This window comes from Pan paniscus, chromosome 6 (assembly GCF_029289425.2).
Source record: "Pan paniscus chromosome 6, NHGRI_mPanPan1-v2.0_pri, whole genome shotgun sequence".
In the NCBI taxonomy this organism is placed as follows: Eukaryota; Metazoa; Chordata; class Mammalia; order Primates; family Hominidae; genus Pan; species Pan paniscus.
In genome coordinates, this window is record NC_073255.2 from 118,584,960 (window position 1) to 118,606,456 (window position 21,497).

The window sequence follows — 21,497 nt, forward strand, 5'->3', positions numbered from 1 at the left end:
AATCGCTTGCACCCGGGCGGCGGAGGTTGCAGTGAGTTGAGATAGCACTCCAGCCTGGGCGACAGAGAGAGACTCCGTCTCAAAAAAAAAAAAGTGTGGCACTCAATAAATGAGTTGTTATTTCAGTGGCAAGCCCTGAAAGGGGGTCTACAAAGGCCCAGTGGGCGAGGCTGAGGAAATGCCTGGACACGACCCTTCTCATGGCATTCCCGGGGCGCCCGCATCAGCCCCTACCCACTCCCGCTCGCGGACTTTCTCGGAAGCGCGCTTCTTCTTCCAGCAGCCTCGAGGCCGGCCCCGTCCAGGTCTCTTTAGCTCCGCCCCCTGGTGAGGGGCGTGGCCTCCTCAGGGCCGGGGCGTGGCCCAACCGGGAACTGGGGCGTCGAACTCCCCTTCCCAGTCTGGAGCCACCCAATCCAGGCGGGGCGGGAGGCTGATCACGTGACCAGCGAGCGGTCTCACCCTCCTCATATGCCAGTACCACCTCCTCCAGTCCCAGAGGGGGGATGTCTTACTCCTTTCCGTGAAGCAAACCCTTTATTTGAGTACGGTTTGCGTCCACAAAGCGCAGGGTGAGAACCTTGGGAGCGACTGGGCCCGTCTTTGCTCCCTCGGTGGGGTTTTGTCTCCTGGCTTCCCCCAAGTGCGAGGCAGTTGGTCTCGCCCAGCCGGGTCCTGGGCGCGGCGGCGGCAGCCGCGTCACTGGCGGGCGGGATCCCTCCGCTCTGGGGAGGCAGCGCTGGCGGCGGGGCTGGGGCCACTGAGGAAATCCATCCGCGCCGCCGCCGCCGCCGTCGCCGCCTCCTCCGCCGCGGAGGAAGACAGCGCCGCCCGCGCACCGCCAGCGACCCCCGCCGCAGAGTCCCACCGCCACAGGTACCTTCGCTGGCAAAAGGAGTCCTCTCGCCCCCCAGCCCCAATTTCCCCCAGGGGAACCTCTCTTCCTTCGGTCTCCCCGGGCTGGCCTCCTGGGAGAGGACGTAACTCCCCAGACCTCCCCTCCCTTCCCCTCTTGCCCGGTCGCTCCCAAACCCGGAAGGGGAACTGGGGGAACCCTCGCCCCCCACCGTGCGTGCGCTTCCCCGCACCATCAGCGAAGTTTTTGCCCGACCCCAGACCCCAGCCCAGCCCCGACTGCCTCTTGCTCCCTCGGAAGTTGGGGGGCTAAATTCCGGGCTTCCTCTAGGCCCCGCCCCGCCCCCTTTCCCCACCGCCACTCTCCCGCCTGCCCTCGGGGAGCACCCCTCGTGTCCTCCACTGTCGCACCCCTCGTGTCCTCCACTGTCGCACCCCTGCCGGCCCTCGCCTTGCACAACTCCAAAATCGGGGAGAAGCAGGCAAGGCCGCGCGCCACCCTTCCTTTCGTCTCCACCCTACCCACGATTTGGGTGCTGCCCGTGGTTTCTGGCCCCACTTGCCGAAACTGGAGCCCTCGGCGCCCTATTCCCTTTACAGATCCTCACCCCAAGCCCAGCTCCCAGGCGCCCGCCCCCCGCCCAGCTTTCTTTTAGGCAAAATGGAGGTCGTGGGGGCTGGAGGGCCAGGCCCACTGCGCTTCGCAGCGCCGCACCAGCCCGCGCCTTCCAGCTGCCAGATCCAGGGACCCTCCCGCCACCTCTCCTGAGCCCCGCCAGACCTGCGGAGGCGGTTGCACCCTCATTTCTCTATGGAGCCCCGGCTGCTATATCCCTAGAGTCTGGGGGCTGCTGAGGGCCCTGGGGGGTGATGGGGACCGAGGGCTGAGAACGTCGCCCCCGCCCCCAGTTTCTTCCTCCAGCCGTGCTTCCTTCTGCCCTGGGCCTCCGGCGGTGCCGCCAGGCCTGGGCTGCTAGTAGGTGGAAGAGGCTTTGTGCGGGCCTGGGGGTTGGGTAGAGTAAGGAGTTCTGCCCGCACCCCCCACCCCCCGATTTTGAGGGTCACCCCTTGGCACTGGCGTAGAAAGCTGAACTTATAAGGAGGGGAAATGTTAGTGGGGAAGAGGAACGCCCTGCGCCTGGGGGAAGTGGGAGCTGGGTGGGGGACGCCTGGGCCGGCCAAGTGCAGTGTGTACGGCCGGATCGCACAGGTGTCCCGCGGGCGGAGGAGGACTCAGGCTCCCGGAGCCGAGTCAGCCAGGCCCCTGGGGCCCGGGCGCCGAGCCTGCGGGCTGGGCCCCCCGGGTGTCCGGGGCGCCGCGGCCAGGCCGCCTGGGGCCGCCCGCCCGCGCCTGGGAGAGAGCACCTCCGCGCCTCGGGGCCGGGGACCTCGTTGCGGAGCCGTAATTACTCGAGACTGGCTCCCACGGGCTTTCTGCGGGCGCGGCGGGGCGGGCGGTCCCTGCGCTGGAGGGAGTAGCGGCTCGGGGCTGCCTTCCCCGCCGCTGTCACCCCCACCCGCGGCGGACGGCTAATGGGGCGCAGCCGGACCGGGGATTATCCGGGGTGAGCCGTCCAGAACCTATTAGCGCCCAATCGGCTTTTCCCAAATCCTGTAAACAGCCACCCGGGCCGGTTCTGGGGAGGGTGGGAGGCTGGGTCGGGCGGGGGCGATGGGGCCGGGGGTGGGGTCACCCACCCTACAGGTCTCTGCCGTGGATGCGGTTGCCTTGGCAACGGGGCTAGGGTGGGGGCATTTCACCAATGAGGTGCTCTCGGTCCGGGTGACGGTTGCCTAGGCAACCCCACGAACAGCCCAGCTTTCCCCTCTGGTCTCTCCCCCCACCCGCCACCATCGAAGCTGGGGGTGTGTGTGGAGGGTGTGCGCCTTGTGGGGTGAATTTCAAGAGGCACCGCCCCTTTTAAAATTAGGTGCTTGGAGGGCGGTGCCTGTGCGGGCTGGGGCAGAAGCCAGGTCTGTTTTCGAAGGGACACCCCCCCCCCGCCCCAGTTCCTGCCGCGGGTGTCCTGCCCGGGCTGTGTCCGAGGGAGGGGTTTCCCCTGCGCTTCCTCTTGCACTTCCCGCTCCGTTTCCGGGGGGCGGGAGGAAGATTGGGGAAGTCGGCTCTTACTCGGCGACGTCTCTGGTGCCGCAGACCCTGGTTGTGTCCGGGGACGGCGGCCGCGCCGCCCCTTCCCCCTCCCCTTGCTTACCCCTTCCGGGCCGTGCTGCAACCCCGCCTTTCTCCCCACTTCCCCGGCGGCCTCGGGCCTGACGTCAGCCCTGCATCCCCCAGGCCTCGGGCCAGCGGCCAGGAGCTGCCTCCCCCAGCCCCCGTCCCGCGGCCCCCAGCCGCCCCCAACCCCCCACGGGCCCGGCGCCATGAGTGAGCTGGAGCAACTGAGACAGGAGGCCGAGCAGCTCCGGAACCAGATCCGGGTGAGGGCCTGGTGCGGGGCGGGCGATTCATGTGTACACCGCCCGGTGCCCTGGACCGGGTTGGGTGAGGGTGTTGGTGGGGGAAGGGGGAGGGAGGGCCCCTTAATGGCTCAGAATCTGACCCTGTCCACTCCTGTCTTCTGTTCTCTTCTCTCCCTTTCCTCCCCAACCTGTCTTCTCTCGCGTCTCTCTGGCTCTGCCATCCCTTACAGGATGCCCGAAAAGCATGTGGGGACTCAACATTGACCCAGGTGAGGGCACTTGGTGGCCAGGGGATAACTAGGGGTTGAAGGGGCAAGGATCAGAGGCCGCTGCTCTCTGCAGTCCTGCTGCCTGGGCCTCCCCGAGCGCATTCTGTCTCTACCTCCAGATCACAGCTGGGCTGGACCCAGTGGGGAGAATCCAGATGAGGACCCGGAGGACCCTCCGTGGGCACCTGGCAAAGATCTATGCCATGCACTGGGGGACCGACTCAAGGTGTGTGTGTGCGCGGGCTGGCGCTGTGGGCCGACTTTCTAGCAGGCCGTGGGAGCAGCCTCAGATCTGGCGGAGTAAGCAGGCCACCAAAATACCCAGCGTACGTCTGGAAAAACGGTGACTCCCAGACATGTCCGCCAGACCTGGACAGGCAGGACCATGCTGGTGAGAACTTGTGGGCTGCAGCTGGAGACTGTCTCTCAGGTGGCTCACGCCTGTAATCCCAGCACGTGGGGAGGCCAGGGCAGGATCACTTGAGCTCAGGAGTTTGAGACCAGCCTGGGCAACGTAGTGAGACCCTGGCTCTACTAAAAATTGAAAAATGAGCTGGGTGTGGTGGTGCTCACCTTGTAGTCCCAGCTATGCGGGGGAGACTGAGGTGGGAGGATCACTTGAGCCTAGGAGTTCCAGGCTGCAGTGAGCTGTGATGGTGCCACTGCACTCCAGCCTGCACAACAGAGAGAGACCCTACCTTCTCCCACCCAAAGGGAAGGGGGTGTGTCTTGTTTTCACGCCACCCTTCTGCTCTCCCTACACCGTTCCCCACCAGGCTGCTGGTCAGCGCCTCCCAGGATGGGAAGCTCATCATCTGGGACAGCTACACCACCAACAAGGTAGGGTGGCGCGGGCTGCGGGGTGGGGCAGGGCCACAGGGCCCTGGCTGGCTCTGACCCCGGCGCTGCCCCTGCTCCGCAGGTCCACGCCATCCCGCTGCGCTCCTCCTGGGTAATGACCTGTGCCTACGCGCCCTCAGGGAACTTTGTGGCCTGTGGGGGGTTGGACAACATCTGCTCCATCTACAGCCTCAAGACCCGCGAGGGCAACGTCAGGGTCAGCCGGGAGCTGCCTGGCCACACTGGTGAGGGGCCTGGCCCAGTTCGGGCCCTTTTTGGGGTTGGGGGGTGCACTGCCCTCCGTGTGGAGACCTGGCTGACCAGCTCCTTCCCCAGGGTACCTGTCGTGTTGCCGCTTCCTGGATGACAACCAAATCATCACCAGCTCTGGGGATACCACCTGGTGAGGCTCTGCCAGGGCTGGGCAGTCTGGGCAAACCCACACTTCCTGCCTCAGGGGCCACCGTCCCAGTGCTCAACATGCAGCATGCACCATAGCCTCCCTCTCCTGGTGGGCGCTAAGGGGGTCAGGGAGGGATGCATCCCCTCCCCACCTAAGGCTCTGAGAAGAGCCTCCCTGGACCCTTCCACAGGGTTGGGCTCACGTGGTGGGGCGGGGAGAACAGGGACTCTGTTCTTCGCCCTGTCTCTTATCTTTTCTTTCTTCCTGTCACCTCTCCAGTGCCCTGTGGGACATTGAGACAGGCCAGCAGACAGTGGGTTTTGCTGGACACAGTGGGGATGTGATGTCCCTGTCCCTGGCCCCCGATGGCCGCACGTTTGTGTCAGGCGCCTGTGATGCCTCTATCAAGCTGTGGGACGTGCGGGATTCCATGTGCCGACAGACCTTCATCGGCCATGAATCCGACATCAATGCAGTGGCTGTGAGTTTTGGGGCGAGCTGGGCCAGGCCCTCCCCACCAGGCTCCTGGCCCTGCCCCTCACCCTCACCCCATCTGGGTCCCGTGTCCTGCAGTTCTTCCCCAACGGCTACGCCTTCACCACCGGCTCTGACGACGCCACATGCCGCCTCTTCGACCTGCGGGCCGATCAGGAGCTCCTCATGTACTCCCATGACAACATCATCTGTGGCATCACCTCTGTTGCCTTCTCACGCAGCGGCCGGCTGCTGCTCGCTGGCTACGACGACTTCAACTGCAACATCTGGGATGCCATGAAGGGCGACCGTGCAGGTGACAGCTGGGGCCCAGGCTGGGTGGGCGGGGACCTGGAGCCCAGGCCCAATGGGTTGTGACTTCTCCCTTCTTCACAGGAGTCCTCGCTGGCCACGACAACCGCGTGAGCTGCCTCGGGGTCACCGACGATGGCATGGCTGTGGCCACGGGCTCCTGGGACTCCTTCCTCAAGATCTGGAACTAATGGCCCCACCCCCACTGGGCCCAGGCCGGGAGGGGCCCTGCCCATGCCCACACTACAGGCCAGGGCTGCGGGGCTGGCGCAATCCCAGCCCCCTTCCCCGGGCCACGGGGCCTTGGGTCCCTGCCCTCCCACCCAGGTTTGGTTCCTCCCGGGGCCCCCACTGTGGAGATAAGAAGGGGATGGAATGGGGGAAGAGGAGGAGCAGGAGGCCCTCATCCTTCTGCTGCCCTGGGGTTGGGGCCTCACCCCTCTGGAGGGCCAGAGGCAGGAGGTGGAAACCCCAGGGGCTGGCTTTTTTAAAACTGGTTTTATTTTAATTTTTATTATATTTTCAGTTTTTCCATAAAGGAGCCAATTCCAACTCTGTACCTGGTCTCTGCCCTTGCTGTGTTCTCCTTGTTTCTGGACTTTGTTGCCTGAGGGCTGCTGAGGGGGGTGGATGGCGGGGAAGGTATGGGGCCTGCCAGGCAGCTGGGGCTGGGGGTGGGGTCCCCACTCTCCCTCAGAGCAAAGCTGAAGCCCCAGCCCAGAGCCTTCCGTCCAGAGGTTCTCGGATAAGCAGCCCTCACCGTGGTTTCCCCCGTCAGGCTGCTGACCAGAGCCAGCCTGACCAGGCGGGCACTGCTCAGAGCTCCTAGTTCCCAGCTCTGTGCAGAGCCACTCATCCCCATGGCTCTCCCCAGATAACGAGCAGTGGAGGTGGAACGGGAGAACACACACCAAGTTTTATTGGGAGAAGGGAGTATTTACAGGAGCAGGTAAAAGAGAGGGAAGTCACACAGGGTGGAGAGGGGGCGGGGAGACTATGGGTACAAGGCAGACAGGGAACACGGTGACCCCTGCACCCACCCCAACCCCAGGAAGGGCAGGGGAGCAGCGAGGGCCCAGGAAGACCAGGGCCGGGGAAGGACAGCAACAGGGTCTGAGTCCCTGGGCAGGGGGGCTCAGGGGCTTGTAAACATTGACCACTCTCAGAAGGGGATGGGGGTGGGAGAGGGCTCCCCCTATACTTCCTCACAGGGTTAAGGCCTCTCCAGGCTCATGGGCCCCCTAAGTCCAAAGTCTCTTTAGCTGGGGAGAAGGGGCAGGAAGAGACAGGAAGAGTGTCCCCCTTCCCCTGCATTGGCTGCGGCAGGGGTGGGGGGGTTACATTCAGTCACAACAGGAGTCTCCCCTACACCTGGCAAGAGGGAAGGGGAGCTGGGGGCCAGCAGCAGCAAACACTCCCCCCGGCCCGTCACCCCTTATTGCTTTAGAGAGAATATTGTCTTTTCAGGGACGCTAACACTGTGGGAACCAGGGAGAGGCAGGTGGGGGCCCCCCACCCCGAGGCCAGCTTGATCCCCCAACACTGACCTAGTTGCCACTTTGGTGCAAAAAAAAAAAAAAAAAAAAAAAAAAAATTCAACAACAGAAAACCAAACACCATCTTTCTGGGACTAGATGGGGAAAGAAACGGGCCACTCCCCATGTCCCCAGGGCAGGAGGGAGAAATACATTCATGGAGGGAGGCAGTGGCGAAGCCTTGCCCTAATACTGCACTCTGAGCAATGAGGTCAATGGGAGGAGCTGGATGAGAAACCCAAAAGACAAAACTGTTACAAAACCCAAAATGGGCGGAGACGAACCCAAGTAGGGGACCGGGAATAAGAAGTGGGTAAGCAATAGAAGGGGCAGCCTCCTCTGACCCAGGAGCCGCACACTTCTCTTCACCCCAACCTTACCCAACGGTAAAAAGCGCATCATATCAGACCCGGGAGGCCACCCGCTCCTCTCCCATTTGGTCAGCGGAGGGGTCAGGTGCAGAGCTGGGTGGTCCACATCTTACGAGCTGGCTACAGGTTGGGGCCCCGGGCGGCAGCCCCTCTACTGCAACCCTAAGCCCAAAGCCACCCACTCCTTGCCTTTGAGGCCCCTCCTCCTGCCCCCTTCACTGGAGAAACAGCTCAGCCTTCTCTCTGCAGCCTCCGGAGCAATCATCCACCCCCGCCGCTCACAGGGGTGAGGCAGCTCAGGCAGGGGTGAGGCGGGGGCTTGTGGCCCAAAGAATACATTCACGTGGCAAGGCAGAGAGCTGGGGCTTTCAGGTTCAAACCCAGGGTGTCCCCCAAAATGGCAGCGGTGGGAGACGCCCCTCACCAGGGCCAGAGTCCTGCTGCCCCACCCTGCCAGCCAGAGAGGTTGGCACGGCCTGGCCCCTCCCATCTACTCCTTGGCCAGCACAAGATGGCAGCCAGAGAGCTGGGGCCGCTCGTCCAATTTGTGCAACTGTCCCCCAAAGCAGCGAAGCCAAGGGGCTACTTTGGCCCCACCCCGGACACCTCAGCCAGCCCCAGTGACAGGAGCTGCTCACAACAGGTCTGGCGGGTGGGGCTCAGACAGACCTCCTGTGCAAACTGCTGGCCCCTAGCTTCCAGTTACCCCATGGCCCGCCTTCTTGGGGGTAAGTATGGCCTTGGGGGCCAGGCAGGACAGGTCCACGGGGCCTGTGTCCCCACTGCCCCAAAATAACAGTGTGTTTTTTCTTTCAGCCTCCTAACCATTTTTTTTTTCATTTTTCATCTTTTTTTCTTAAAAAAAAAAAAAGCCAAAAAACAAAAACCTCTGTGGACCTTCCATTGTCACACCCACTATCCTCACAGCAGGAAGGGGTGTTTAGAGTCTAGTTTTTAACAATGTTTTTGCCTCTCCTAATGTTTTCTTCAAAGTCGTTTAAAATTAAAAAAAATAAAAAGAAAAACCCCCTCCCCCAGTCTGTAAAGTGCCTCGTGGTGGGTGAATTAAGGTGCATCGTGTGTTTGTAACAAGTGCTGGGGACCCCGCCCCTGCCTCTTCCTCTGCTCTCTGCGGGGAGCCTGCAGGCTGGGACCCTCGGTCCACGCCGCTGTGGCTGCCCTGGCCTATAGCCCAGGGGCTGGGGGTCCGGGCTGGTCAGTAGTCATCCACGCTCTCGATCTCACCAGAAGATCCGTGCAGGGAGTACCCTGAAGCCGGGGAGAAGCTGCGTCTGAGCTCTCTCCTGGGCTCCTCCTGCCCTGTGCCAAGGAAGTCCCGCTCCTGCCCCAGCCCAGCTCACCCAGGATGCTGGGGTCTGAGTGCAGCATCAGTGCCCGCCTCTTGGCCTTGCTGCCCTCCCCGGGGCCGAGTTTGGTGCTGTGGTTGGCCTGGAAGGCCGTCTGCAGCGAGGCGCTGCTCAGCCATGCCTCCTAAGGCAGCGGAGAGGAGGGTGAAGGTCAGGAGGCGCCAGGCAAGCCCACCCCAGCTGCTGGTGCCGGCTGCCTCACCTGCTGCTGCTGCCGCTGCTGGCTGGCTTTCTGCTTGGCCCTCCGCTCCAGGAATTGTTTGGCAAATTCTTTGGCTTCCAGCGTGTCCCCCAGGCAGGAACGGATATAATCGTGGACATCATAGGGGGATTCCACCTCCTTGAGGATCGCTACAGCCATGGGCACTGCAGGATGAGCGAAGGCTGTCAGGGCCCCCTGGCCGGGTCTGGAGACCCAGGTCCCGCCCACCTCCTGGGAGCCGCTCGCCCACCGTCCAGGCTGCCCGTGGCGCTCAGCGTGTGCAGCATCTGCTCGCACCACTGGGTGAAGCCGTCCTGGGGCCTGGGAATGCCCTGCAGCAGCTTCAGCAGCTTCTCTTCTTCCTCCGTCTTTTTGCGAATGGGCCGACCCGATAGGTGGCTGTATGAGTCACTGAAGGGGGAGGGTGAGTCAGGGTTGGAAATCAGCTGGCAGGGGTGGGGGGGGGTCTGCCACCTTCCCCCTCAGGGCCATCCCGGAGCCTCCAGGTGCCACGCCCACCTGAGAGATGGGCTGCTCCGGCTGTTCTTCAGGCCGAGGCCACGGACCAGGCTCCCGCCGCTCTTGGGGGTGTCCTCCCAGAGCCCCAGGCTGCTGCTGCCGCCCCCACTCTTGTCTGGCCCGCCCCACAGTGGCCCAGCCTCAGACACCCACTGGTTCAGGGGGGCAGTGCCCAGGCCCCCAAGCTGCTACAGATGGCAGAAGATCAGAGTGGCTCAAACAAAGGCACCCCAGAAAAGCGGATGGGGAGGCTTGTTTAGGTGGCAAAGGGAGACAGGTGAGGTGAGGGCCACAAGAGCTGTTGCCATCACAGGAGAGGCTGGGACTGGGGCTGGGGCTGCACAAGTCTGGGTTCAGTGATCCCCCTCCCTGTGCCACCCTGGAAACTGTAGGGGGAGCCCGGGAGGTTCCCGGCCTGCTCACCACTCGGTGGTTGGGGGCCTGGGCCCGAGCTGGCTCCCGAGGTGGGGGCTGTTTGTGCAGCTGCCGCTCGCCCTCCAGCTGCAACTCCAGGAGCGTCTTCATGGACAGCCCCTGCTTGGCCAGGCCAGCCCAGAGTGGGGGCGGGGAGCTGGGTGCGGGGGGCACGGGGACCGCCTGCTGCTGCTGTAGCAACTTCAGCAACAGCTCCTGCTGCCGCACCTAAGAGGGGAACATGGTGAGGGGACCTGGCGAGGGTTCTCCCCCCAGCCAGCTGAGGCTTGGGAGCACCCACGTGCTTGCGCCGAAACAGCTCTTCCTCCTCCTGCCGCCGCTTCTGCTCCTCCTGCTGCTGCTGGCGGCGCTTCTCCTCTCGACGCTTGCGTTCCTCTTCCTCCCGCTTCGCCCTGAGCTCCACTTCTCTGCGCTCCTGGAACTGAGACCAGTGGCCCATCAGAGGGGAGAGCTGCAGGGGACAGCCTGGGGCCTGCCTCGGTCCACCCTTCATTCCCAGGGCCTCAGCCCCAGCCCCAGGATGCCCACTCACTTTATGTTGCAGCTGGAGTTGTTCTAGAATTGGACCCTGAGTCGAAGAGTTAATTGGTATGTCCCAAAGACTGGCCTCACCACCTGCAAGGGGCAGGGGGGCAGAGGCGGCTGCAGGTGGGCACTCAGGCCCACTATCTAGTCCAGCCGCAGCAGTGGGCTCCCCAGCCAGAATGGCAGCTAGGGGCGTGTGGGGGTGGGGAGCAGACCCCAGACCCCATTTCACCCGGAGACTGCCTTGGGGGTGGGGACCAGTCAGGCCACACACCTGACTGTGATGAGGCTGAGGTATGTACGTCCCAGAGGCGGCCCGAATCCGGCACTGACAAGGACCGGCTCATCGTCGGGAGCAGGTTCTGGTCCCCGCCTCTGAGGAGCAAATTGTGGATTCTCAGGACCCCAAATCCATCTCTGGTCTGCCCCCATGCCCCCCCCCACCCTGTATCCTGAGGGCTCACACGCACCACGCACCTGGGGGGTTTGAGCGCCTGGAGCTGCTGCAGGAATGCCGTGAGCTGCTGCTGCTGCTGCTGTGGCGGCGGCGGCGGCGGTGTCAGGTCCCCCAGAGCTGCCTTTTCTCGGAGCGCGCATTGCGGGAGCTGGCGGCTGCAAATGGGACAGTGGAGATGGTGGGCCACAGAGCCAGCGCCGGGCCTTCTCCCAGCCCACCCCAGGCCCCCCATACCTGCTGACCAGCTGGAGAAACTGCTGGTGCTGCAGCTGCTGGTACAAGGCCGCCGCGGCCAGCTCCTGTTGCTTCTTCAGCCGCTCCTGGTCCATGTTTCCCTGCTCAGGTGAGAGCTCGGCCAGTGCCCCCAGCAGGGAGAAGGGGACTCTGCTGGACTCCTGCCGGCACCCCTCACACCCTGTCCCTCCATGCAGGGGAGAAGCGGCTCACCAGTAGTGGGGGAGGTGAGGGCCCTGGGGCAAAGGGCACGCGGCCCCACATCTTGATCACCTCGCCCAGCGGCTGGAAGCCCTCATCGCAGCCCCGCTTCACCAGCAGTGACATGGAAAAGTAGCCGGCCTGGAACCACTCTGCCATCTCCTGTGTCGTGAAGGGGCCTGGACAGGGAGCGAGGGAGCGGGAGAACCACTGGGGTCACAGGGTATGCCAGAGACACCCTGAACCAGAACAGCCTTGAGCAGCCCTCCCATCCCACACAGGTACCTTGGATCTCGCCCTGTGGGTCCTTGTAGAACCACTTCCGGGCAGCCCCATGGCTGAGCGGGAGGGCAGTGGCGGCTGCAGAGTGGCGCAGGCCCTGGGTCTGCATGGCAGCCGTGAACTGCTCCTCCTCCAAGGAGCTGTCCTGCAGAGAGGCCACCAGCTTCTCCGCCTCCTGGATGCCCAGAAAAAGAAGAAAGGCTCAGCTGCCAATCTCAGCAACACCAGGATGGGGATGGGGATGGAGCTTGAGCTGGGGCCGGGGCTTGGGCCAAGCAGGTCAGGTCAGAAGTGGGAAGGGTCCCTCCCGCTTTCTCAGGCCCCCACACCTGCTGCAGGTGCTTCAAGCCTTCATCATCCTCCAGATCTCCGGGTGGGCCAGCAGAGGAGCCCACCCCGGGACTCAGCTGGATCCCCCGAATATCATCTGGAAGGCATGAAATAGGAGGTGGAAGGAAGGGCGGGGAGGAGACAAGATAGCTTTCGCCTACTCTCACTCCAGAACACCACGCTCTTGCCATGGCTCCTCAATGTGAATGCCCTGTGTGCCCACCCCCACGAGTGGGGAGCACTTTCTCCCACAGCCCCAGCGCACCCGGGAGGTAGGCCATCCTCCCTTCCTACCTTCGGCCGCTGGGGGGTCTTTCTCTGCAGTTTCGTCCCCATCCCCATTTGTCCCCCAGAGTGGGCCCAGGGTGGGCAGTGGGGATGGGGAGCTGGACTTCTCCTCCTGAGGAGGCAGTGGGGTCAGCTCCTTCCCACCTAGAAGAGGGAGATGGCCAGAGTTCAGAACCAAGGGCTGGGCCTGCCACGCGAGTTAGCACAAGCCCTTGAGTGTGGCTGGAACCGCGGGTCACACTCCCTTAGGCCGAGTCCACCACTTCACTTGGGTCAACTCAACTAATGGCAGAGGGAATGCGGTGCCCTGACCCTCGCCTCCACGCTGCCAGACGCGGCAGGAACGTATCACAACATCGCACAACACCACACAACACCGCAGACGTCACTCCAGGTTCTACAGCTTCTTCAAGGGACTTTCAAAGGTCATTTTGATTACACCTGATTTCTATCTGGTACACTGCCTTAAAGACATGGCTCTGCTACCCCCTGGTTCCTCCCCACCTCTCAGCACCCTTCTTCCAGATCTAAGTAGCCTGATCCTACAGGTAGGTGGGCAGCCAATGCCCAGCCCGGCAAAGAACACCAGTGCCCGCCCGGCCCGGCCCCAGGCCCGCTGGGCACCCCGCGGCTCACCTGCCTCAGGCCCTTCCTCCTCTAGCCCTTCGGAAGGTTCCTCCTCCTCCTCCAACCCTTGGAAGTCCAGCTCCTGCTCCTCAGGAATGGGCTCCTTGGGGCCCTTCTGCATGGGGCCGGGGTGGGAAGCAGAGAACAGCTGGGGTGGGTGGGGAGGAAGAGGACCCCGGAAGGGCAGGTTCCCACCCTCGCCTCCTCACAGATACCTTGAGAGGCAAGAAGGCCCCAGAGGCATCAAAGGTGCCCATTTCTTCATCCTCATCGTCCAGGCACCACTCTGGGAGCCCATCCTTGTCCTCCTCAAAGCCGTCAGGCGCTCGGCACCGCCGCAGGTGAGAGCTGCCTCCCCCTCCCCGCCCCTCCTCTTCACCACACCCTCCTCGATCCCCTCGCAAATCAAATTCAAACTTGCGCCGCCGTTCCCCATGTTCCCGCCAGCCAGCAGAGCGGGGACCACCATCTGCACAGGAAAAGTCAGGGAGAAGAAGAGTGGGTACCCAAGCGAAGCCGGCGGCCCCCTCTGCTGCAGCTCACGGAGCACCTCCAGGGCTGCTATCCCGGCCACTCCCACACCAGCCAGCCTCTGCTCCCTCCCCGTGACTACAGGAGCCCACCCTCTCATTACAGTTCCTGCTCCCCACTGCCCCCGCCAATGCTACCAGGCCCCAATCTCACCAGGGCTGGTGGAGCGCCAGCGGTCGCCGTCTCGCCGGGGCCCTGCCCCGAGCCTCCAGCTGCCCTCCTCCTCCTCCTCCTGTTCCTCCCGTAGGGAGCGCCAGTTCTCGCTGTCTGAGCGGGCGTGCTCCTTCCTTGGGCCAGCCCCTCCCTCCTCAAAGCCACATCGTGCTGGGAGACGGGAAGACAGGGGCAGTTATTAGAAAGGCAGCGTGGTGCCTGGACCCTCAAGAAACGTGGGGGGGCCAGCTCCAGGCCCTCCTGCCCCCAACACCTCCGAAATAAGCACCCCCAGACTGGGCCACCCATCTTGGTCCTCCCCGCCGCCCCGGCCGCCGCCCTCAGCAGCCTCGTACCTCCATCCCGCCTTGCTGACTTCTCAAACCGCCTCTCGCCTCTGCAGCAGGGGAAACGTGTGGGTCAGAAACAGTACAGCCTCCCCTGCCACCCTGTGCAACCGCCCAATGCCTTGTCCACTGTGCCCTGAGGCAGTGGAGGGAGGAAGGGGACAAACGAAACCAGGGGTCAGGAGCACCGGGATCTCGGACAGGGCTTATCTGGTGGGCCTCTGTTACCCTCTAGCGACAGGACCCAGGCCTCCCCTCCCACCCTGTGCAACCGCCCCATGCCTTGTCCACTGTGCCCTGAGGCAGTGGAGGGAGGAAGGGGACAAACGAAACCAGGGGTCAGGAGCACCGGGATCTCGGACAGGGCTTATCTGGTGGGCCTCTGTTACCCTCTAGCGACAGGACCCAGGCCTCCCCTCCCTGGCCTGCCCGGCTCTGCGCCATGCCCCCTCCCGGCCCCACCTGTCATCCCAGCTCTGGCTGCGCTGGATTTCCCGGGGGCTTCGTCCAAAAGCCCCATCGCCTTCTTCGATGCTTCTTTGGTAAAAGCAGCTGTCACCACGGCCGCGGCCTAGAGAAGAGGCCAGATGCACACTGAAACCTGCTGCACGTTCTCGAAGTCAGGGGCCCAGATCTTCCCGTCCCCAGGACACGCCATCACCCCTCTACCTCGGCTCCGCGTGCTGCCCCTGCCTCGGGAGGTGCCAGCCAGGGGGGGGCCAGCCCCTTTCCCCATCAGCCTCAGCACAGCCACGCTGTTCACTGACAGGGAGAAGTTTCTCTGAGGAGGGAGCCAGGGGCGGGAGTGAGGACCCAGGCACCCGACCACCCCCACCCCCACCCCACAGCACCCTCCCCGCCTGTCTCCTCAGCGCTGGCCCCTCTCCTCCTAACCCAACCCATGGCCTCCCCTCCCAGGCTCCCGCAGCCTCAGCTCCTGGCCCGGTCCCACCTGTTCCTCCTCAGTCAGCGGCTCCAGAGCCAGGGGCTGCAGTGGCTCGTCCTGCAGCACCGCGGCGAACTCCTTGTCCTGCAGCTCTTCCGGGACCTGGCGGTGGGTTGGGACAGCCAAGACACCACATGCTGCCAGATCCCCTCCACAGGCAGAGGCCACCACCGCCAACCCCCCTCGCCCACGCACCCACCTTGTTCTCCTTGACGTAGAGAGCCAGCATTTCCTCTCGCCCGTAACGGTAGTCAGCCAGCTTGTATTTGGGCATGGCAGGGGACGGGGGTGGGGAGGCCACGCTGCCACCCCCGGACAGGGCCCTGAGCCTGGACATGACACAGAGAGAAGAAGACAGAGGTCAGGGCAGCCTGACTGTGCTTTCTCGAATCTCCACGGCAGCCGAGGCACAAGTGACTCACCACTCAGGCCCAAAGTTGAGTGTCTCTGCTGCCATCGTGGGGCTGGGCGTGTTTCTGAGAGGCCGGGGGTGGGGAGGAGGGGACCTGGCGTTCACTGTCCAAACACCTGTGGGGGAACAGGGGCCATGAAGAACAGCACACGAAGGAGACCTTTAAAGCGCAGGGAGGACACCATGGGGGACATCCTAGTGGGCACAACAATGGGCCCCGGACTAGCTGGTGGGTCACCTGGGGTCTAAAAGGACTCACCTGAGCCAGCCACGTGGCCACTCACACCATGAGTTACCCAGAGATGAGTCCAGATGGTGAAAGACCTGGGGGAGGCGAGGAGATGGGAAGCTCGAGTCCTTTCGGCCTCCGCAGGGCAACCACCCTTGGCCCGGGGCTCACCTGGCAGCCTGGCCCGGGAAGCAGGAGGGCAGGGGCTGGTGCTGGAGTGAACGAGGGTACCCAAGCCACTGGGAATTGGTCTGGCCTCAGTAGAGCCTGGGAGGGACCTTCACATCTGGGAAAGACCCTTAAGGAGAGCAGGGGGGAGGAGGGAGGGTTCAGGACATGGCTCTGCCGGCAGCCCTGCCCTGCCCCGCATGACAGGAGAGGTCCATTCGCCGGATGGTGTCTCTGGGCATCAGCACCCTCGCCACCCTCTCTGGGAGGCTGAGACAGGAGGTGTAGTGAAGAACTCGGGGAGGGAGGCAGCCGAGGCCAGGATGGACGTTCAGGGCAAAGATAAAAGAAAAACAAGCAAGCAAGCAAGCAAAAACCCACTAGAGCCACAAATAGCTTACAGAGAAAAGGTCAGTTACGGAGAGAAGGATTAGAAATAAATCTAGGAGCAAAATTCTTTCCCTCATGAAAAAAATCAGTTGGCTGCTCAGAAGCTCAAATCCAGGGGCTTGGTCTGGGGAGAAACCCAGTGAAAAGGAGCAGGAGGTGACTCTAGGGCCACAGACGGGTACACGACAAGGACTCCAGGCAGGCAAGCCTGAGCCAAGGCACCTCGGGCTGGTTTCCCCCACAGGAATCACACCCAGACCACCGCCCCCAATCAATAATGGAGGCTTAAACAACCAAGCCACCAAGGGAACGAGGATCTCAGGATACCAGCTGGGAAGCAGCCTCTGGCACCATCAGGTGGAAATAAGGTCAGGGCTGATGGGGGCGCGGTGGCAGCCTGTTCCTCTAAGGGAGGATGGAGGGGACTTTCAGGAGGAGGCGCATCCCTGGGGCCCCGGGCAGAGGACTCAAGCGGGTGGGCGGGGTCCAGGTGCTGCGGTGTTGTCACTGGCTGGGAGGGAGGCTGGCCCGGCTTGGTGCTGCAGCTCCCATCAACTCCAGGACGCCACAGTCTGGGAAAGAAGAGGAAGCGGGTTCAACCAGGGTGCTGAGGAGGAAAGGCCATCAGCCCCAGCTGAGCCAGCAGCCCATGACAAGCCGAGGCCTGCTCAGAGTCCAGGCACTCCAGGGGGAAACACCGGGCTCAGAGGCAACCCAAGGCCAGGCTGGCCTCCCCTGGGACCTCTCCTTCCTCAGCCTCGGCTGGATGCTCCAGTGGTGGTGTGTTCCATGACATGAAAAGCCACCAGCCTGTCACTGACTGCAGGTGGCCACCTAGAGCAATCTGGGGACTGGATGAGCCTTGAGGACATCACGCTAAGAGAAACAGACCAGCCAAAAAAGGAGAGCTACCCCTTACTTCTCTTTCATGAGGTCTCTAGAGCAGTCACCCATTGAGGGAGGAAGGTAGAAGGGCAGCTACCAGGGGCTGAGGGGACAGGGAGCTGTTGCTGAAGGGTCCAGAGCCTCAACTGAGGAGGGGATCCTGGGGCCGCTGGTGGTCATGGCCGCACACCAATGTGAGTGTACTTAGTAACACAGAATGGCACAGTTAGAGACAGTTAAAGTCTCCAAATTTTGTTGTATATTTTACCACAATAATCATTTTTTTAAAAAAGCTTTAGGGAACAAAAGGTATCTGGAGATAACCACCGCATACCTAAGTTTTCCCCACTCCAAGAAAAACACCCCACATTCCTTCAAATCAGCCTCAGGAGAGGCCATTTTGGGCCTCCTCCAGTTCATTCCTTCTAGAAGGCCAGAAGCTCATCCTGGAGGCATGAGGGTGGGAGAGAGTAGAACAGAAAAGGGACCACCTGGCCAGCACAATGGCTTATGCCTATAATCCCAGCACTGTGGGAGGCTTGAAGAGAGGAGTCCGAGACCAGCCTGAGTAACAGAACAAGACCACGACTCTACAGAAACAATTCTAAACATTTTTTAAAAAAGAAAAAGTAGCCAGGCGTGGTGGCTCATGCCTGTAATCCCAGCACTTTGGGAGGCCGAGGCAGCCAGATCACCTGAGGTCAGGAGTTTGAGACCAGCCTGGCCAATGTGGCAAAACCCTGTCTCTACTAAAAATACAAAAATTAGCCAGTCCTGGTGGTAGGTGCCTGTAATCCCAGCTACTCGGGAGGCTGAGGCAGGAGAATCGCTTGAACCCAGGAGGCGGAGGTTGCAGTGAGCTGAGATCGCGCCCCTGCACTCCAGCCTGGGCAACAGAGCAAGACTCTGTCTCAAAAAAAAAAAAAAAAAATTTAAAGCGATGGCCTCACACTGCCCCCTGCCAGGCGCAGCAAGGGCAGCTTTCCTAGGTGCCTCCGGCTCAAGTCACCCATCCTGGCTGTGTCTTGGCTGCAAGGGGCACACAAAGGGGGAATGGCTCATGCAGCCTGAGGACAGCGACACCAAGACAGGGGAGAGAGCAGGCCCAGAGCAGGAAAAAGCCCATGCCACCCGCCTTCTTGGGAAGCAACCAGGAGAGTGAGGTTAACTCTCTAGGCACCCCCACAGCAGGGTCTGGTGCCGGAAGCTGATGGTGCCTGGCCCCTTACTTGGACTAAAGGAACTAGTGGCACACCTGCAGGCCCCCATGGGACTCCCACCCTCCAACAGGTTCTGGACTGGGGGCCCCTCTGCTCCTCAGGCGGCTCTTGGCCAAGTCTAGAGACATTCTGGGTTGTCACCACTGGGCAGGGGGTGTACAGGGCAGCCCCACAGCCAAGAGCTATGTGACTCCAGATACCAAGTGCGCCAGTGCTGAGACGCCCTCCTCTGCGCCACGAGCATGGGCACAGCCCTTGGGGGTCTACTGGGCCAAGGGGAACGCAAGGGAAGGCAGGTGTGTGCACGCTGGGTCATTCTCCTCTCTGAACAGCAGAGACATCATTCCCTAATTACACTGTCCCACGAGGGAAATCTGAAATCCTGCCAGGAGGAAATCTTTGAGAAAAGAATAGATTTTTTTTTTTTTTTAAGAAAAACTGCCTAAGTTTGTCTATTGCAAGCTCTCAGGGCCAGGTATCTGATCCCTGTCCAATGAAGACAAGAGCAGGAGGTGGCGGGGGCTGGGGTACTGCCACCTGCCCGTCTCAGCTTACCCGGCTGAGCTTTCTCAGCTCACCCGGCTGAGCTTTCTCAGCTCAGGGTCTCCTCCTCACAGGCCCCTTCCAGCCTGTCCCCCGCCCTGGCCCTGCCCTCAAGCCTCGGCCTACTTCGGCTCCTCGCCCCTTCCCCACCCCTTCTCTTTCTCGGGCCTGTCTACCCTCACTCCCCCAGCATCTGAATCAATGCTTTTGAAAGACTGCCCCCTGCCGGAGACAAGGGGCGAGGACACGCTGGGCCCGGGTGCTCCAGTAGGCGCCAGGGCGCGCGGGAAAGGGAGCCTGCTCTCTGGGGCTCAGAACTCAAGAGAGAAAGAAAAGACAGAGAACAGGCGGTCCCAGTGCACATTCAGCTAAGAACATTATCTCCTCACTCCATCACCCCTAAAATTAGCTCCAACACAGAGCACTGTGCCTTGGCACAGAACAGAGCCACTTAAACAGAAGCACAGTCCCCAATTCCTCAACACTGGAACAACCGCCCAGCCCCAGGCCTGCTGGAGGGGACCTGGCCCTTTCTCAGGATGGAGATTCTCCAAGCGTGGTAGGGTGAGGACGCTGAGGCTTAAAAAAGAGATGCAAACCCGCATTCTTCGCGGCTGGTCGGTTATCCCAGCTCTCTCCTCTCTGAGCCATCCCAGCAAATCACACCACCGCTTGGCAATTGTCTACAAGTTAACAGTTTTCAAAGGATTTTCACTCTTTACCTCCTGTGATCCCTTTTGCCCACTTGCCCAGCCTTGGGCTCCAGCCAGGGAAAACAAGGAGGAAGCTGCTCCGACAGCGTGCCCCGACATCCTTGACACTATGCAAGACTGGAGGTGCGCACGGTAGCAGTAACCATCCCAAACTCTCAAGCATTATTCTGTGAGTTTGAAGCCATTTTACATTTGTTAGACTTTCAACATCCTTCATCTAGCCTCCTCCTCTCATCTTCTCTCCTCTAAAGTGGGCTATTTTTCTTTAATTCCCAAATTCCAATAGCAGATGTAAAAGTTAGGGCTAACGCATCAGATCACGAACACAAGACTGATGTGTCCAACAGCAGAAAAAGCTAGTCCAGAAGTTTAAGCACATGGTCCACTTGACTAACCACCACATGGGACCCTCAGGGCCCCTGGTCCCCAGGCAATGGCAGGGACACCAAGGCCAGGTCTACCCTCAAATCCTTCCCAATGGCACGACAGACCGCTGGGGGACCAAGACCTACAATCTAAGAAAATCAGATTGGAGCTGGCTAGCCTGGTGGAGGGTGGCTAGCCTAGGTCTGCAAAGGGCACAGGAAAGATGGGAAGGAGAAAGAACCCCAAATCCCCCATGTCGGCAGCAAAGGAGAGACCCTTACTGGTACCACCGATGGTGTTTCCATGCCAAAGGCGAGGGGTTGGCGGGGTTCTAAATTGAAACTGCTATATAGACTCGAAGGGGCAGTGCACAAGAGGGTGGGAAAGCTGACGATCTTCCAGAACGACACTTTGAGAGGCAGGAGGGAAGTAAGGCTTGGGTGGCTGGAAAAAAAAAATCCAATCCAGCTAACAAGTCTTTATGTAGCATCTCCTAGTTCCTAGCACTAGGATGCAACAGACCTGGAGTCTGACCGGGAATGCGAGTAATGACTGTATAACAGAGAAGAGAGACGAGGGGCTTTTAAAAAGTTACTCGGAATTTTTTTTTTTTTTTTTTTTTTTTAAGGCAAAGTGTGAGAGCTGTGGCCAGGGAGCTGCTGCACGGAGGGGCATGAGCTGAGAAGGGCCTGGCCTGGGACGGGGAGGACAAGCAGTCTCTGCTAAGGAAGGTGTTTCCCGCGGCCGAGCAACTGGGAAGGAGACCCCAGTGACCCAGCACTAAGATCGCCGGAGCGAAAGGAAACAGAGGTGAGGAGGACCCAGGCGAGGAGGACCCAGGCGAGGTGCCTGGGTGGAGGGCAAGGCTTCCATGTTGGCCAAAGTCGTGGAACGCTTGGACTTGGGGAACCGCAAGGCCCAGCTCGTTCCGAGGGGAACCCAAAGGCGCGCTGGGGAGAATTCCGGGAAGCGCGGGGCCCGGCCACCCTAGGACGCTAGGGTCGGGGGCCCCCAGGCGGCCCAGGGCAGGGCTTGGCAGGGGCCCGGGGGCGACCGTTAGGAGCGCGGGGGTGGAAGGCAGCGCGCCGGCCCGGGAGGACGGCGTGCCCTTCAGGGAGGGGCGCCAGGTGCGAGGGGGGCGAGCGGTCGCCCCCTAAGCCGGGCGCCGGCCTCCCGGGGCCTCCCCGAGGCTGGCCGGCTCTGGGGGAGGGTCCCGGCGGCGGGGATGGGCCGGAGCGGGCGGGAGAGCGGGCGGACGCACCGGGCTGCGGCGGCCTCGGGGAGGAGACGGGGGAGGGTCCTCGCTGGCGGCCCGCGCGCTAGCTCCGGCGCTTCTCTAGCTCGCGGGCTCGGCGCGGCCGCCGCGGCGTCGGGGGCGGGCCTGCCCCGGGGCTGGGCTGCGGGCCGGGGGCCGCGGGGCCACTGGGCGCTTACCGCGGGCGGCGCGAGGGTCCGGTCCCGGGGCGTGGGCGGCGCGCGGCGGGCGGGGGCCGGGGACGGCGGCTGCAGCGGGGGAGGGGGCGCTGGCGCTCCCGCGGCGGCCGCTCCTCTGTGTTTGTGTTTGTAGCAAGATGGCTGCCCGCCTCGCACCACGTGACGCGGACGCGGGGCCGCGGGGCCGCCCCTTCCACCGCCGCCGCCGCCGCC

At 62.2% G+C, this 21,497-nt stretch overlaps 2 protein-coding genes across 15 annotated transcripts; one reads left to right on the plus strand and one right to left on the minus strand.

Annotated features, from left to right (window-relative positions):
• The first annotated feature begins 699 nt into the window (after positions 1-699).
• Positions 700-6,133, plus strand: GNB2 (G protein subunit beta 2). Its single transcript, XM_034964620.3, has 10 exons — positions 700-876; positions 3,152-3,294; positions 3,507-3,545; positions 3,665-3,771; positions 4,322-4,385; positions 4,468-4,630; positions 4,722-4,788; positions 5,068-5,269; positions 5,362-5,578; positions 5,659-6,133. The coding sequence occupies exons 2-10, from the start codon at positions 3,238-3,240 to the stop codon at positions 5,763-5,765; spliced, it is 1,023 nt and encodes a 340-aa protein (XP_034820511.1). The 5' UTR covers positions 700-876; positions 3,152-3,237; the 3' UTR covers positions 5,766-6,133.
• A 331-nt stretch (positions 6,134-6,464) lies between these two features.
• Positions 6,465-21,490, minus strand: GIGYF1 (GRB10 interacting GYF protein 1). Of its 14 annotated transcripts, none has more exons than XM_057302730.2 (28): positions 21,285-21,490; positions 16,451-16,695; positions 15,737-15,863; positions 15,596-15,660; positions 15,347-15,452; positions 15,124-15,253; positions 14,931-15,026; positions 14,648-14,759; positions 14,441-14,549; positions 13,988-14,028; positions 13,632-13,802; positions 13,163-13,416; positions 12,957-13,062; positions 12,327-12,464; positions 12,032-12,129; positions 11,706-11,877; positions 11,433-11,599; positions 11,220-11,320; positions 11,006-11,140; positions 10,803-10,903; positions 10,536-10,618; positions 10,284-10,424; positions 9,992-10,210; positions 9,569-9,756; positions 9,300-9,460; positions 9,050-9,213; positions 8,842-8,971; positions 6,465-8,749 (listed from the first exon to the last, which is right to left on the minus strand). In XM_057302730.2, exons 5-28 carry the CDS (start codon positions 15,379-15,381, stop codon positions 8,697-8,699), a joined length of 3,105 nt encoding a protein of 1,034 aa, XP_057158713.1. In that variant the 5' UTR covers positions 15,382-15,452; positions 15,596-15,660; positions 15,737-15,863; positions 16,451-16,695; positions 21,285-21,490; the 3' UTR covers positions 6,465-8,696. The 14 variants fall into 14 exon arrangements, with proteins under 14 accessions (XP_057158713.1, XP_063462132.1, XP_054971217.1 ...); XM_063606062.1 differs by having other exon boundaries at positions 6,465-8,766; XM_055115242.2 differs by lacking the exon at positions 16,451-16,695.
• Between the last annotated feature and the right edge of the window lie 7 nt (positions 21,491-21,497).